This window comes from Typopeltis vanoorti, chromosome 3 (genome assembly GCF_054136105.1).
Source record: "Typopeltis vanoorti isolate ZY-2024b chromosome 3, IOZ_Tvanoo_1.0, whole genome shotgun sequence".
In the NCBI taxonomy this organism is placed as follows: Eukaryota; Metazoa; Arthropoda; class Arachnida; order Uropygi; family Thelyphonidae; genus Typopeltis; species Typopeltis vanoorti.
This window is the reverse complement of record NC_143551.1, coordinates 176806216-176821178: the sequence shown is the minus strand read 5'-3', so window position 1 is coordinate 176821178 and position 14963 is coordinate 176806216. Positions and strand designations below refer to the sequence as shown.

Here is a 14963-nt window from a genome sequence, read left to right as displayed (position 1 = left end):
TTCCAATAACTCTCTAATCCAGAGTAATTTAATAATAAGGTGTTGAAGGATTGATTGATTGAACAAAGATATGTCATACAAGTGATAATGATTGCATGAAATGGCTGATAACTATTATTATTATGAATGTACATCTAAGGACTCATTTAAACATTTGAACATATTTACTAAAAATCTACTCATATCTAACTGGTAGCTCATTCCACACTCAACACCTGCCACAAGAAGAACCTGATCTTTAGATTCTTCTTAACACACCAAGGCAGCTGACAGAAGTAACATCTGAGTTCTTCCTCTACCATCCATAACCTGCAAACTTTTTCTTGTGTCTATTTTGTAAGATCCCCTCACTAACTTTAGATTATGACAGAAACCATTGTCTGTCATAATCTCTTTTACTCCATCTGTTCTTCAGACTTAGAAGACCACATTCTCTCTGTCTGTTCTTTCTTTCTTTCTTAATCCTCCCTCTTTTATGGTGTTGAGGTTTTGCATTCTTATAACTGCAACCGTCTCTATGGTAAGTGGTTACCCCTATGCCTCCTGGTGTATTCTATGTCTGTATATGAATGTGTTCATGGGGCTGGTTTGCTTATACTGAGGGACGAAAAACCTGAGTTTCCGGGAGAAAGAAAACCCTCTACCTTCGTATGAGACTGGCTACCTTGCCTTTAGTCAAAAGAGACCAGATAAAGGTTTCTCACGTCACTGATGGGAATCGAACCCAGGTCTTAATGACCAAAGAGCTTTGTCTATACCGACTGAGCTACAGTGGCTCTTTTCTGTCTTTTCTGATATGCAAAATTTCATAGGTCAGTTGTCATTTTGGTTACTCACAATTAAGTCTTTCAATTCTTTCTATCTCCTTGGAACTATATCTGTGCACAGTGGTCTCAAACCTTGTAAAGAGAATTAAAAAAAATTCTGTACTACTTTTAAATTGCTGAGTGTCTTAGATCATTCTCCCACATTTTTTTCTAATTTTTCCCCTTAATTTGTTAGGTTCATTAGCTTATCATCATAGCTAAGTATAGATGCCCCCCTGATTTACGAATAAGATGTGTTCTGAACACCTGATTGGTCAAAAATATGAAACGAGATGGAACATATTCTCAGCAGGTAAAGAGAGATTCAAATAGGTATAGTATTTCAGTTTCAAAGTAAGTTTCATTATAAAGCAAAATAATAACATTTTTTATTATTTTAAGATTTAAGAAATAATAACTGGAGGAGGAAAGCCAGCTAGTGTTGTGTACATGAAAATCTCCTAGGAGGATGATTTCACTGTTGGGAAAGTGGGATTGGAGAAAGTCGATTTTTAGGGGGAGGAAATTAAAGAGCTCATGGTGGTTGGTTGTGTTGGGGAAGTGATAGAGACAGCAGATGAATTGGACTGAGTGGGGAAGGGATATTTTCAACCAGTATTTTCAGTTAAAGATCAAAACTGCACTAAGAATTATGGGACACTGTGTGTGTGTGTGTATGCATATGTATATATATATATGATCATTAGTTACATTGGCCTGGTGATTAGATATGTTCATCTTTTTATGACTGACTGAAACCGAGAAAATAGATAAGTTAATTTAATGCAGCACACATGTTTTGCTAAAATGACTTCTTCAGGTGTAGTAACACTTAAAGCAAATTTTAAAAAAAAATCATAAAAACACTGTGCCATTATAATAACAGACTTGTAAACTGAAGTTTAGTTTGAATTGTCATTATAGTCCGTTCTGTAGTATTGTTGTGCAAATGTGAACGTATGAGTTCATGTGTACGGCAGTGCCAGTATCTAATGGCAGAAGTATGCGAGTCAGGTAGACTATAACTGAGGTTGCTGTTGATGTGAGAAGGGTCTAGGACAATTTGTTTGGATTCAACTATGCACTGTTCCACTTCATGAGAAATATAAACGTTTGATGTTGCGTTCCAACCTACTCCGTGTTGGCAACCTTCATCATAATTACCATCGAATTAAATGTGTTCACTGAAAATAAGACGTGACTTGAGAGTGCGCTTGCTCTGAAAGAAAATCTAGAAAGAACTCTTTCTTAAATAATGGATACTCTTCCAAAAACATTAAGAGGCAACTATACCAGCGCCCTTGAAACAACACAGAGATCCCTAACAACCCCAAGGGATATATTTCTTTACCATACATCAACTCGCTCTCCCGGAAACTAGGATGAATTTCGAAAAAATTTAATATAAAAACATGTTTTTCAACTTTTCCAAAACTAAGGTCAGTTCTAAGCCACCCAAAACAAGCTCATAACCATCTTCAGTTCCCCAGTGTATGTAAAATATGTAATTGTGGGAGGCCATACTATGGTCAGACTGAGAAGTCAATCTGCCTAATTCTAGAGGAATATCAGAGAGACATTTCATACAATAGAATCAGAGCAAGCTCACTCTCAAGTAACATCTTATTTTCAGTGAACACAAACGATGAAGGCCACCAACACGGGTAGATTGGAACGCAACATCAAATGTTTATATTTGTCATGGTGAAGTGGAACGGTGCATAGTTGAATCCAAAGAAATTATCCTAGACCCCTCACATTAACAGCAACCTCGGTTATAGTCTACCTGACTTGCATAGTTTTGCCATTAGATACTGGCATACGCATAAACTCATACACTCGCATTTGCACAACAATAGAACTACAGAATGGACTATAACAACAATTCAAACTTAGCTTCATTTTACAAGTCTATTATTATAATGGCACAGTGTTTTTATTGTTTTTTTTTTTAATTTGCTTTAAGTGTTACCACACCTGAAGAAGTCATTTTGACGAAACATGTTGTGTGGTCCATTAAATTATCTATTTTCTCGGTTTCAGTCAGTCAATAAAAGATGAACATGTATATATTTATTTATTTATATTTATATATATATATATTCAAAAAAAAAAAAAACCAAATTGTATTCTTATTGGTTAAACCAAAATAAAAAAAATGATAATACAACATGACAAAATTTCATGCTGACTGGGCGTCGCCCGGTTAAACAAGGCCCCCTGTTGTTTTCGCCAGGGAACCAGGGCGAACAGCAAAAAGTCAGCTACTGGTACAAATCTGAAAACATACCCCAACTCAACATCACCATAGTTAAAGATCGGTGCTGTCAACATAACAAGCATGAATGGCAAAGAAATGGAGCTAGCTGAGGAATTAGATAAGTACCAGATCAACATAATAGGGGTGACTGAAACAAAAAAGACACTGAGCAATAAATACAAAATGTTATATTCAGGCAATGACAATCAAGGGAAAGAAGGAGTAGCCATAGTATTCAACACAAAATACGAGGCTCACCTTCTTGAATGGTAGGCAGTCTCAAGTAGAGTAATGTGGGCAAATATGAGAATGGGGAACTGGACAATGAGACTTATTTATGCCTATGGTCCCACAGAAGGTTCTACTAAGCTAGAATTGGAGGAATTTTTTGAGGCTTTCGAAAAAGCAACTGACACAATGAAAAGGAAAAGTTGGTCCTTGTTGGGGATCTAAATAGCAGAGTAGGAAGTGATTGTCATACTACAAAAATATGTTGGGAAAATTTGGAGAAAAGAGCAAAGCTAATAATAATGGCAAATACCTGTTGGATTTCTGCTCAGGACATGGACTGGTTATTACTAACACCATGTTCCAACATAAAAATGTGCACAAATTCACTTGGAGAGAAGAGGCAAGGAATAAGAAAAGTCTCATTGACTATGTTATTGTTGATAGTGATGTTTTCTCCCTGGTGCAGGACACCAGAATGTACAGAGAATTTGAAATTGGAAGTGATCACTATTTAGTCTTGAGCAGGATAAAATTGAATTTCATATTGAAAAGAATAACATGTAAGAAAGTTTTATAGCAAATAAAAGTTGAGCAGCTCTCAGATGTGAACTGTAGACTAAAATACACACAGATTATTGATGAAAAAATGAAAGAGTTTGAGAACAGCAATCAAACCTTGGAGATTCAGTGGCAAGCCTTGAAGAAAGCCCTGATTGATTCAGATAGAGAGGCATGTGGTGAAGTTGTCTGCAAGGATAGAAAAATTAGAACTCCATGGTGGAAACAGGAAGTTAAAAAGGCAGTGAGGGAAAAGAAGAAAGCATATCAAAAGTTCCTGGCAAATAAGTCAGCTTGTACTCTTAGAGAATACAGAGACAAATGTAAGAAAGCTAAACACTGTGTAAAACTAGCTAAACAAAAGTCATGGGAGGACTTTGGCAAGAATATAGAAAATAAATATCAAGAAGGTGGCAAAATATTCTGGAGGTTGTTTGAAGAAGCATAAGAATGGAGGAAAGAGTGCTGTAAAAGGAGTTAGAGATGATAAAGGTGACATGAAAATGGGAGAAAAAGATATCTTTGAAGTATGGAGTAATTACTTTGAAAAACTGCTAAATGAAACAAGCAGTGATGACAGCACAGTGGTAAAAAACACTGACCAGGCATGCAGTCAGGAATACATATCCATACTTGAAGTAGAAAAAGCTATCAAAGGCTTGAAATGTGGAAAGGCAGCAGGAGTAGATGATATTCGACCAGAAATGCTGAAGTATGGTGGTATAAAAGTCTTACAGTGGCTGCACTGCATAGTTCAGAAAGCCTGGACAGAAGGACGAATTCCCGATGATTGCAGTAAAGCTCTCATAGTACCCATATATAAAAAGGGAAATAAAACTGAATGTGAGAATTACAGAGGTATTTTCCTACTGAGTGTTCTTGGCAAGATTTATACAAATATACTTGAGAAACAGTTGAGAAGAATTTTGGAAGAAAAGTTTGGTGAAGAACAAGCTGGATTCAGGCCAAATAGAGGCTGTCAGGATCAGATCTTCACTTTACAACAAATAGTCGAGAAAGCATGGGAATATAACAAAGATCTGTATTTAAGTTTTGTTGATTTGGAAAAGGCATATGACAAGGTGCCAAGAGAGAGAGAAGCTATTCAATATGCTACAGTTATATCAAGCAATACTTCGTCTTTATTTGAGTTGTTAGTCAGCAGTTAGAATTGAAGGAAGTACAGGAAGATGGTTTCATGTTAAATCTGGGGTGAGACAACGATCTAGATTATCCCCTCTGTTATTCGTTATCTATATAGATCATATTATGAAGGAAAGCGGTATTAAACATGATATCAAATTTGGAGATGTTAATGTCAGCTCTTTGCTTTATGTGGATGATGTTATACTTCTAAATATATCTGCTACAAGTCTACAAGATTCTCTGACTAAATTGAATAACTGTTGTAATAGATATGGTATGAAGGTCAGCATTAAAAAGACAAAGATAATGAAAATAGGCAGAAACATTGAAAATATGAGCTGCATTGTGAATGGAGAACCTAAAGAACAAGTAAAACATTTCAGCTACTTAGTCACGATTTTTAGTAAAAATGTTAAATTAAATATGGAAATAGACAACAGAATCAACAAAACTGGTATGGTAGGAAGTCAATTGAATAAATTCATATGGAATAAGAGAGAAATTAGTCAGAACACTAAATTGGCTGTATACAAGACAGTGTTCAAACCAGTTTTAACTTATGGATCTGAGAGCTGGGTCAGAAGTAAAACACTTGACCAAAGACTAGAGATCGCAGATATGAGAGTCCTGAGAAAGATTCGAGGTGTGAACAGATGGCATCAATGGCAGTATCATATTAAAAATGAGAATATTAGGAAAGAACGTGACATTGTCAGCATCCAGGTATGCATTAGCAGAGCTAATCTCAGGTGGTATGGCCACGTAAACAGAATGGGTGAAGAAAGATTTGCAAAACAAGTGTTCTCTGCCAGGTTGGCAGCAAAACGACCCAGAGGAAGACCAAGATGTAGGTGGATTGATACAGTACAAAGTGCCTTAGATGATAGAAATATAAGATCTGATATTGTTGGAGTCTTGACAAGTAACAGACTGATTTGAAGGAAAATTGTTGATCGGAAGTTAGTAACGATGTCATTTTTTCCATGTAGTACTATCATATCCTGTACACCCCCTTGAGGGTACATGGCAGGAATTTGATGATGATGATAATGATTTTTTAATTTAATTTAATTTAATTTTTTTTTTTTTTTAAATTTTGAATTTCCTTTGCATTCAGTGTCCAAACAAAAAAAAAAAAAAAAAAAAAAATTAAGAACAACACAATTTAGTATGGAAAGAAGTATGCTTGGTATCACAAGATTGGATCACAAAAGGAATACATGGATAAGAAATCAAACCAAAGATTCTGACATCATAGGAAGAGTGAAACATCTGAAGTGGCAATTGGCTGGTCATACTGCTCAAAGATAAGATCAACGATGGACGAAAGAAGTACTGGATTGGATTCCATGAAAGGAAAAATGACCACGACACCGACCTAAATCATGGTGGATTGATGATATCATCAGATTTGCAGGAGAGCCATGGACAGACAGATTTGGAGTAACCTTGGAAAGGCCTTCATCCAGCAGTGGATCGACAACGGCTGATAATGATGATGAGGATAACATCATCATTGCATTTTCTTCCATTGGAAGCCTATCTAACATAGATATTTGAAGTAAAAAATTATCCTTCGTTAGTAGCTTGTCCCCTTTTCTCAACATCTTATCACTACTCTCGTAAGTGTAATTTTCCAACTAGGTTATGCAGACTACAGCAATGAGTATACAAAAAAAGAAAAAAGCATACTGGTAACTTATGTCTGTGCATGAATGACTGGAGCATCATAAACAAAGAGCTAGAGTTTGTTATCTTGTGAATAATACGTTGTGGCCTCAGATAGTAGGCATTAGTGAGACTAGCTATCAGATTCAAATATATGTACTGGTATTTGAATGTAATAGGTACAATATTTTTGGGACGGAAATTGAGGATAGGAGAGGAAGAATTGAAATGCTAATGATATTAGATTATTTGAGTTAAGGTAGATAACTACAGTATGCCTACAATACTATTCATTATTTTCGATGTCGTGGTGAGTTTGAAGCTATTTGTTTTTAGTTGAAATCTAAGATCAAATACATAGTGGAGTGTGTTGTAATGGATCAGTTAGTGGACCGGTTGCTACTATTGACAAAATGCATTACCAAATAGACATCATGGGTAACTTTAACATCTTTACGTGGGTGGTCTGAAAAGTGCTTGACCTCAACCATAAATGGCAACACTATCGGCAAGATTCATATGGAGGTAGCAGGGTTTTTTCTCCCGGAAACTCTGGATCGAGTATCGTGTGGTTATAAAATTCTTTGTAAAAGAAGGTCTAACACCAAAAGAAATTCATTTGAAGTTCATAAAAGTATATGGGCACTCTTCTCCTTCGTTTTCGACACTTAAGTGATGGGCTGCCGAGTTTAAATGTGGCCGTACCAGCCTTGAAGATGTTCCACATGAAGGACTTCCAAAAAGTGTAACAACACCAGAAATCATTGATCAGTGCACGATATGGTATTGGATGACTGTTGAGTGAAAGTGCGTGAAATTGCCGAGACTATACGCATTTCAAAAGAATGTGTAGGATACATTTTGCATGAAGAATTGCAAATGAAAAAGCTTTTTGTCAAGATGGGTGTATGCAGATCAAAAACGCACTCGCATGAAAATCTCTGAAAGTGCTTGGAGCATTTTAATAAGAATAAAACTGATTTTGTGTGTTCATTTATTGCTATGGATGAGACTTCGATTCACCAGTACACACCAGAATTCAAAGTACAGTCAACAGTGGACAGAAACCGGTTGTTCAGCACCAAAGAAGACAAGATCATGGCATCGGTGTTTTGGGATGCATTTTGTTTATTATTTATCTTGAAAAGGGTAAAACAATAACTCTGGAATATTAATCCCATCTTTTAACCAGACTAGACAAAAAAATCGTTAGAATAGATTCGGTTTGCAGAAGGAAAAAATCCTCTTTCATCAGGACAAAGCACCTGCCCACAAAGGTGTTTTGGCATTCAAAATTAAGGGATCTGCATTATGAATTGTTGGAACATCCATCTTATTCCCCAGATTTGACTCCCTCTGACTTCTGTCTCTTCCCAAAACAAAACTCTTCCTCGCTGGTCAATGTTTTTCATGGCAGTCACGTGACACTCTGGCGCATCAGCCTGTATATGCCATCTATTAACCTCTTTTGTTAATACAGACAGCAACATTTCTTTATTCTACAGAAATTAATATTGTGATGGGTGGTTTTGCGACAGTAAAATTAGTCTTATTACTTATTGAACAGCCCTCGTACATCCTTGTCTCACCAGATTTAACATTAAACCATCTTCCTGTACTTCCTTCCATTCTAACTGCTGACTTACAACTCAAATAAAGAATAAGTATTGCTTGATATAATGCCCCACTGACACCATATAACTGTAGCATATTGAATAGCTTCTCTCTTGGCACCTTGTCATATGTCATACGTTTCCAAATAGACAAAACTTAAATACAGATCTTTGTTATATTCATAGGATTTCTCCACTATTTGTCGTAAAGTGAAGATCTGATCCTGACAGCCTCTATTTGGCCTGAATCCAGCTTGTTCTTCACCAAGCTTTTCTTCCACAATTCTTCTCAACCATTTCTCAAGTATACTTGCATATATCTTACCAGGAACACTCAGTAGAGATATACCTCTGTTATTCCCACATTCCGTTTTATTTCCCTTTTTATATATGGGTACTATGAGAGCTCTACTCCAATCATTCAGTAATTCGTCCCTCTGTCCAGGCATTCTGAACTATGCAGTGTAGCCACTGTAAGACTTTTATACCACCATACGTCAGCATTTCTGGTCGAATATCATCTACTCCTGCTGCCTTTCCACATTTCAAGCCTTTGATGGCTTTTTCTACTTCAAGTATGGATATGTATTCTTGACTGCATGCCTGGTCAGTGTTTTTTACCACTGTGCTGTCATCACTGCTTGTTTCATTTAGCAGTTTTTCAAAGTAATTACTCCATACTTCAAGGATATCTTTTTCTCTCGTTTTCATGTCACCTTTATCATATCTAACTCCTTTTACAGCACTCTTTCCTCCATTCTTAAGATTCTTCAACAACCTCCAGAATATTTTGCTGCCACCTTGATATTTATTTTCTATATTCTTGCCAAAGTCCTCCCATGACTTTTGTTTAGCTAGTTTTACACACTCTTTAGCTTTCTTACATTTGTCTCTATATTCTGTAAGAGTAAAAGCTGACTTATTTGCCAGGAACTTTTGATATGCTTTTTTCTTTTCCTTCACTGCCTCTTTAACTTCCTGTGTCCGGAGTTCTAATTTTTCTATCCTTGCCGACAACTTCACCACATGCTTCTCTAGCTGAATCAATCAGAGTTTTCTTCAAGGCTTGCCACTGAATATCCAAGTTTTGGTTCCTGTTCTCAAACTCTTTAATTTTTTCTTCAGTAATCTTTGTGTATTTTAGCCTACAGTTCACATCTGAGAGCTTCTCAACTTTTATTTGCTTTAAAACTTTCTTACATTTCATTCTTTTCAATATGAAATTCAATTTTATCCTGCTCAAGACTAAATAGTGATCACTTCCAATTTCAAATCCTCTGTACACTCTGGTGTCCTGCACCAGGGAGAAAACATCAGTATCAACATTAACATAGTCAATGAGACTTTTCTTATTCCTTGCCTCTTCTCTCCATGTGAATTTGTGCATATTTGTATGTTGGAACATGGTGTTAGTAATAACCAGTCCATATCCTGAGCAGAAATCCAACAGGTATTTGCCATTATTATTAGCTTTGCCCTTTTCTCCAAATTTTCCCAACATATTTTTGTATGTCTGACAATCACTTCCTATTCTGCTATTTAGATCCCCAACAAGGACCAACTTTTCCTTTTTCGTTGTGTCAGTAGCTTTCTTTAAAGTCTTAAAAAATTCCTCCACTTCAACCTTAGTAGAACCTTTTGTGGGACAATAGGCACAAATAAGTCTCATTGTCCAGTTCGCCAGTCTGATATTTGCCCAAATCACTCTACTTGACACTGCCTGCCATTCAAGAAGATGAGACTCATATTTTGTGTTAAATACTATGGCTACTCCTTCTTTTCCTTGATTGTCATTTCCTGAATATAACATTTTGTATTTATTGCTCAGAAAGATCTCACCAGTTTTTGTTTCAGTCACCCCAATTATGTCGATCTGCTACTTATCTAATTCCTCTGCTAGCTCCATTTCTTTGCCATTCAGGCTTCTTATGTTGATAGTACCGATCTTTAACTCTGGTGATGTTGAGTTGGTGTGTGCTTTCAGATTTTCCAGTAGCTGACTTTTCACTGTTCGCGGAAAACAACGGGGGCCTTGTTTAACCAGGCGAAGCCCTAGCCGGCATGAAATTTTGTCATGGTGTACCATCATATTGTATTTTGGTTTAACCAATAGGACAATTTCGTCGGCTAAATCCCAAATTGCCAGCCCATCCTTGTTCGTTCAGTATTCAGGTAGATACCCAACAGGGTGCACCACGAGAAGGTTAGGATTGGACATTAGGTCAGAAGCCCTGGTCGGTTCTCTGCATTCCTTTAAAGGCTATGTGGAGGTCTCCTCTCAGCTATACAGCTTTGACCCTTAAGCACCCCTAAATTTTGATTAATATCCTAAATATCAAATTTCATAACTAGTTATGATTTTTCACAATTAGTTCAAAGGTTTGGAAGGAGGTGAAAAACCAATCTAAATGAAACAAAAACTGAACACTTTTGGTGTAGTGTAGCATATATCTTAAAATCCAAAATGTTATTAAATTCCACTATTAAGTTTTATTACATTTAATAACTCTGTTTGAACATATGTGCAGTAATCTACCATTTATCTGACTACAGTGGGAAAGGAATTTGCCGTTCAGATAATTGAAGGATTGGTAAGTGAAGTACAATTTCATGGTGCTCTCCCATAAGTTGGTTAACATGGGTTAGTTAATTGAAGGAGCATTGCTTTGAAGGTTGGAGAAATGGTAGATTACTATAAAATAAAATTTTATGTATTATATACAGCCTGTCTGTATTTGCAACTTCACTTCAGATGTGTGAACTGAATTTGAAATTGTGTTTTTGCTACATAATGAGGGGTTGAAAAATAGCATGTCACTACCATTTGTAAGCAGCTGTTTATTTGAGTCATAAAATTTGACAGTTAACTATTGCTTCTTATTATACAGGGTTACCTGCTGAACAAGTAGGTGAGACAGCAGCACAAGAACTGATACAAGATGTGAAGAGTGGAGGTTGTGTAGATCACCATCTTCAAGATCAGGTATAGAGTCATTATTTTCTTAAGAATACATAAAATTTTATTTATAATTTTAACTGTTTTATAGTAAAGAATTTATGGAGACACAACACACGTGTTATAATAATTACTTATAATTAAGAAAGTAACATTAGACGTTTCGACCTCTGTATTGAGGTCATCATCAGGAAAACACATGTACAGGACACCAGATACATGACACTACATTACACAAAACTAAGATGAATCTAAATACTTATTAATCATTTACCCTAGCCTGACTTCTGGTGAGGAAAAAAAAAACATTAAAAATTAATTCACAAAATAACATAACCTTTTCATACTAATATACAGAAGAAAAAAAAAAAAAAAATATATATATATATATATATACAGTAAAACCTGGAAGTTATGCGGTAGGTGGGACCAACAAAAAGCACGTAAGTCAAATTTGCATAACTCGGGTATAATTTTGCATGTAATTTACATATACAAACATACAAAATATTAATTAATTTGGACCAAAGGTTTACAAAAACACCGATATGTTTTTAAGAAATTTAATCATAATTGTAGTTTTTTGTACATAAAAAAAAAAGAAAAAAAGAAAGAATATTATTTAAATGTCAATGGTTTCATAAAATCTAATAGATTCATCTGATGGCATAATGTCTTTTTCTTCTCATGCAAAATTTCTTCATAGCAAGCCAATGATTTTTTATTCCTTGCCTTGTGGCTACAATTCGTTCCTCGTTAGAATCTATGTCCTCCAAAATCTGTAAACCTTTCATAATTAAGCTGAGACCTTCTGTTAATTTTGCAATTGTCATGTGCTTTTCAGGTAGAACTAGATCTGAGGTTTCAGTCTCTTCAGTAGTGCTTTGTTCACGCATCTCTATGAGCTCCTTGTTATGTGAGTCTAACAGCTTGCTGTCATCTTCACTGTCGACCTTTAAATCTAATTGCCTTGCAAGGTTGACAACTTCTTCTATTGCCTCAGCAACTTGATCAGTTTCTGGCAACATTTCCGTTTTGCATTTAAAAAAGGATGGACAAAGTTTTTTCCAGACACCATTCAAGGTTTTTTGAGAAATTTCACCCCAAGAATCTTTGATAATCCTTACAGCATCTAAAACATCATACTGTTTTCAAAACTCTTTAACAGACAGTTGCTCATTTTTCCTCATAGTTTCCTTCAGACTTGCAAATGAACGCTGTGTGTGTAGTACGCTTTGAATGTTTTGATAAATACTTGGTCCATCTGTTGAAGTAAGCTGGTTGTATTTGTAGGCAAGAAAACAACGTTTACACGTCGATGAAAATCAATTAAAGTTGCAGGAGAGTGACCAGGTGCATTATCAATAATGAGCATAACTTTAAACGGATTTTTTTTAAACTGGCAATAACGTTCAACTTCAGTTATGAAGTGGTGACCAAATCAGTCTTCAAAAATAGAAGCTCTCACCCAAGTTTTAGAATCAGCTTGGCTTGGCTACATATTGTCGTTTGATCAACTGGACAATTTTTTACTCTCACTTGATTATCACACCATAATTTAAGCATCGTTTCCATCTCGCCAATAATTCCATGACGTTTACTAATTATGCTTGAATTCAATGATTGGGCATTTTTCATAGCAGTGAGAATTCTTTCTTTATCTTTTATGATTGTTCTTACTGTAGATTGAACTTCTTTGCTAGCTCACAAATTTTCATTCCATTTTCAAAATCTTTAATAATGTTGAGTTTTTTTTTCCAAAGTCAATGTTTTTCTTTTCTTGCTAGCTGTAGAAGAATCGGACTTGCTTCTTTTGGATGGCATTATTATTTTTTATGCAATAAAATATTTTTATTAAGAACATGACATTAAACAATCACAAGATTTGACTATAAAAATCGTGTATGAATGGAGACCACGCAAAACACATCAGTGCTTGTTCACAGCATGTGCGGCCGGCGCCAGAAAGATATGACTAGTGGTGAAGCAGGATGGGAATACGTACATATAAAAAAACCGCATAACTCCGGATTCACGTAAGTCGGGGTATTACTATATATATATATATACACACACACGCACGGACAAAGAAATTAGTGCACCAAGAAGGAAGCATAGGATTCAACTGAAATTTTATTGTTGTAATGATACAGGTGAGTGATGCACATGATGGCAAAAACAGATCTGAAGCATAATTACAAAGGGATCTATGATGCGCAATCAGGTCATCATCAATAGCACGTTGCACCTCCTCATGCAGCGTTACATGCTGCAATACAGTCTGGCATGGTGGTGAAGAGGTGCCTGATGTTGTCCTGCGGCAGACATGGCCCACACGTGTTGGACACTGTGCTCCAAATTCCGGATATTGTGGCATGGTGGGAGCTGGCGTTTCAGCTGCTCCCAAACATGCTCGATAGGGGACAAGTCTGGAGAGCGGGCAGGCCATGGACGTAAGCAAGCCTGGGCAACCTGAGCCGCGTGCAGACGGGCATTATCCTGCTGGTATAGCGCTCCTGGTATCCTGGCCAAGAATGGGAGAACGTGGGGCCATAGGATGTCATCCACATACAGCTGCCCCCCCCGTCAGTGCGCCACATACCACTACAAGGGGTGATTGACTATCGTAGACTATGCCTGCAGTGCGGGAGGTGTGGTGCTTGATAGCAAGATCGGGATTGTGTCCCTGACTAGGGTTCCTCCACATCCGGACAGGATGATCATCGGTCCCCAAGATGAAGCGGCACTCATCACAGAAGACCACACGTCACCAGTCTGTGGCATTCCACGTCGCTCTCGCCTGGCTCCACTGCAAACGGAGTCGGCAATGTTGCGGTGTTAATGGGAGCACACGTAAGTGGTGCTGGGATTGTAGATTCGCCTCCACGAGGCATCGGGAAATGGTTCGTTGGCACACAGGATCATCTACATCTGCCTGTATAGTGGACTGAGTCACTGTAAGATCAATCCATGCTTGCCGCACGATCCGTCGATCCTCTCTAGCGTTGGTCCTCCTGATCTGACCGGTGCCGCTCTGCCGCGCGGCAGTGCCGGAACGTGTCCACAGCTCCCAACACTGTCGGACGGTATGGTCAGAACGGTTCATGTGCACACCTATATGGCATGCCGATCACCCTCCAGTTTTCAGGCCGATGATTATGCCGCTGTTAAAGTCCGTAAGTTGCTTAAATCGATGTCTCTGGCGTCTACCCGGCATTATTGTCACTCTGTACTCTAGCTTGCGTCGGCCGGTGCTTTTTGCTTTAATCTGCTATTGACTACATGCCGACTTTATAAGGTTGCCGGTTCGTGCTTGCAGTGCCACCGCAGGGTATGTGGGCATGTGCAATTGCACCAAACTTGGATCATTTGCATACCACCCAGCACTCTAGCTATTTGCTTAGTTTCGCCGTTGTACCATGTTTTCTTCCAGGTGTGCTAATTTCTTTGTGTGTGAGTGTGTGTGTGTGTGTGTGTGTGTGTGTGAAAGATATAAAGCTATTTTATATGTATATAAATATAAACAAAAGCAAAATATTCTGGAGGTTGTTGAAGAAGCTTAGGAATGGAGGAAAGAGTGCTGTAAAAGGAGTTAGAGATGATAAAGGTGACATGAAAAACGGTAGAAAAAGATATCCTTGAAGTATGGAATAATTACTTTGAAAAACTGCTAAATGAAACAAGCAGCGATGACAGCACAGTGATAAAAAACACTGACCAGGCAT

At 37.2% G+C, this 14963-nt stretch overlaps 1 protein-coding gene across 4 annotated transcripts in view; it reads left to right on the top strand.

Annotated features, from left to right (window-relative positions):
* The window catches only part of Rtca (RNA 3'-terminal phosphate cyclase), a 169550-nt gene that overhangs the window by 129660 nt on the left and 24927 nt on the right, over nucleotides 1-14963 (top strand). For all 4 annotated transcript variants that reach the window (XR_016548149.1, XM_090390966.1, XM_090390967.1 and 1 more), the window contains one exon: nucleotides 11171-11265. Coding sequence is in view for 3 of the 4 variants with exons in the window: in XM_090390966.1 (XP_090247092.1) it covers nucleotides 11171-11265 (95 nt within the window). In the remaining variant the exon portion in view is untranslated. The remainder of the gene's footprint in view (nucleotides 1-11170; nucleotides 11266-14963) is intronic.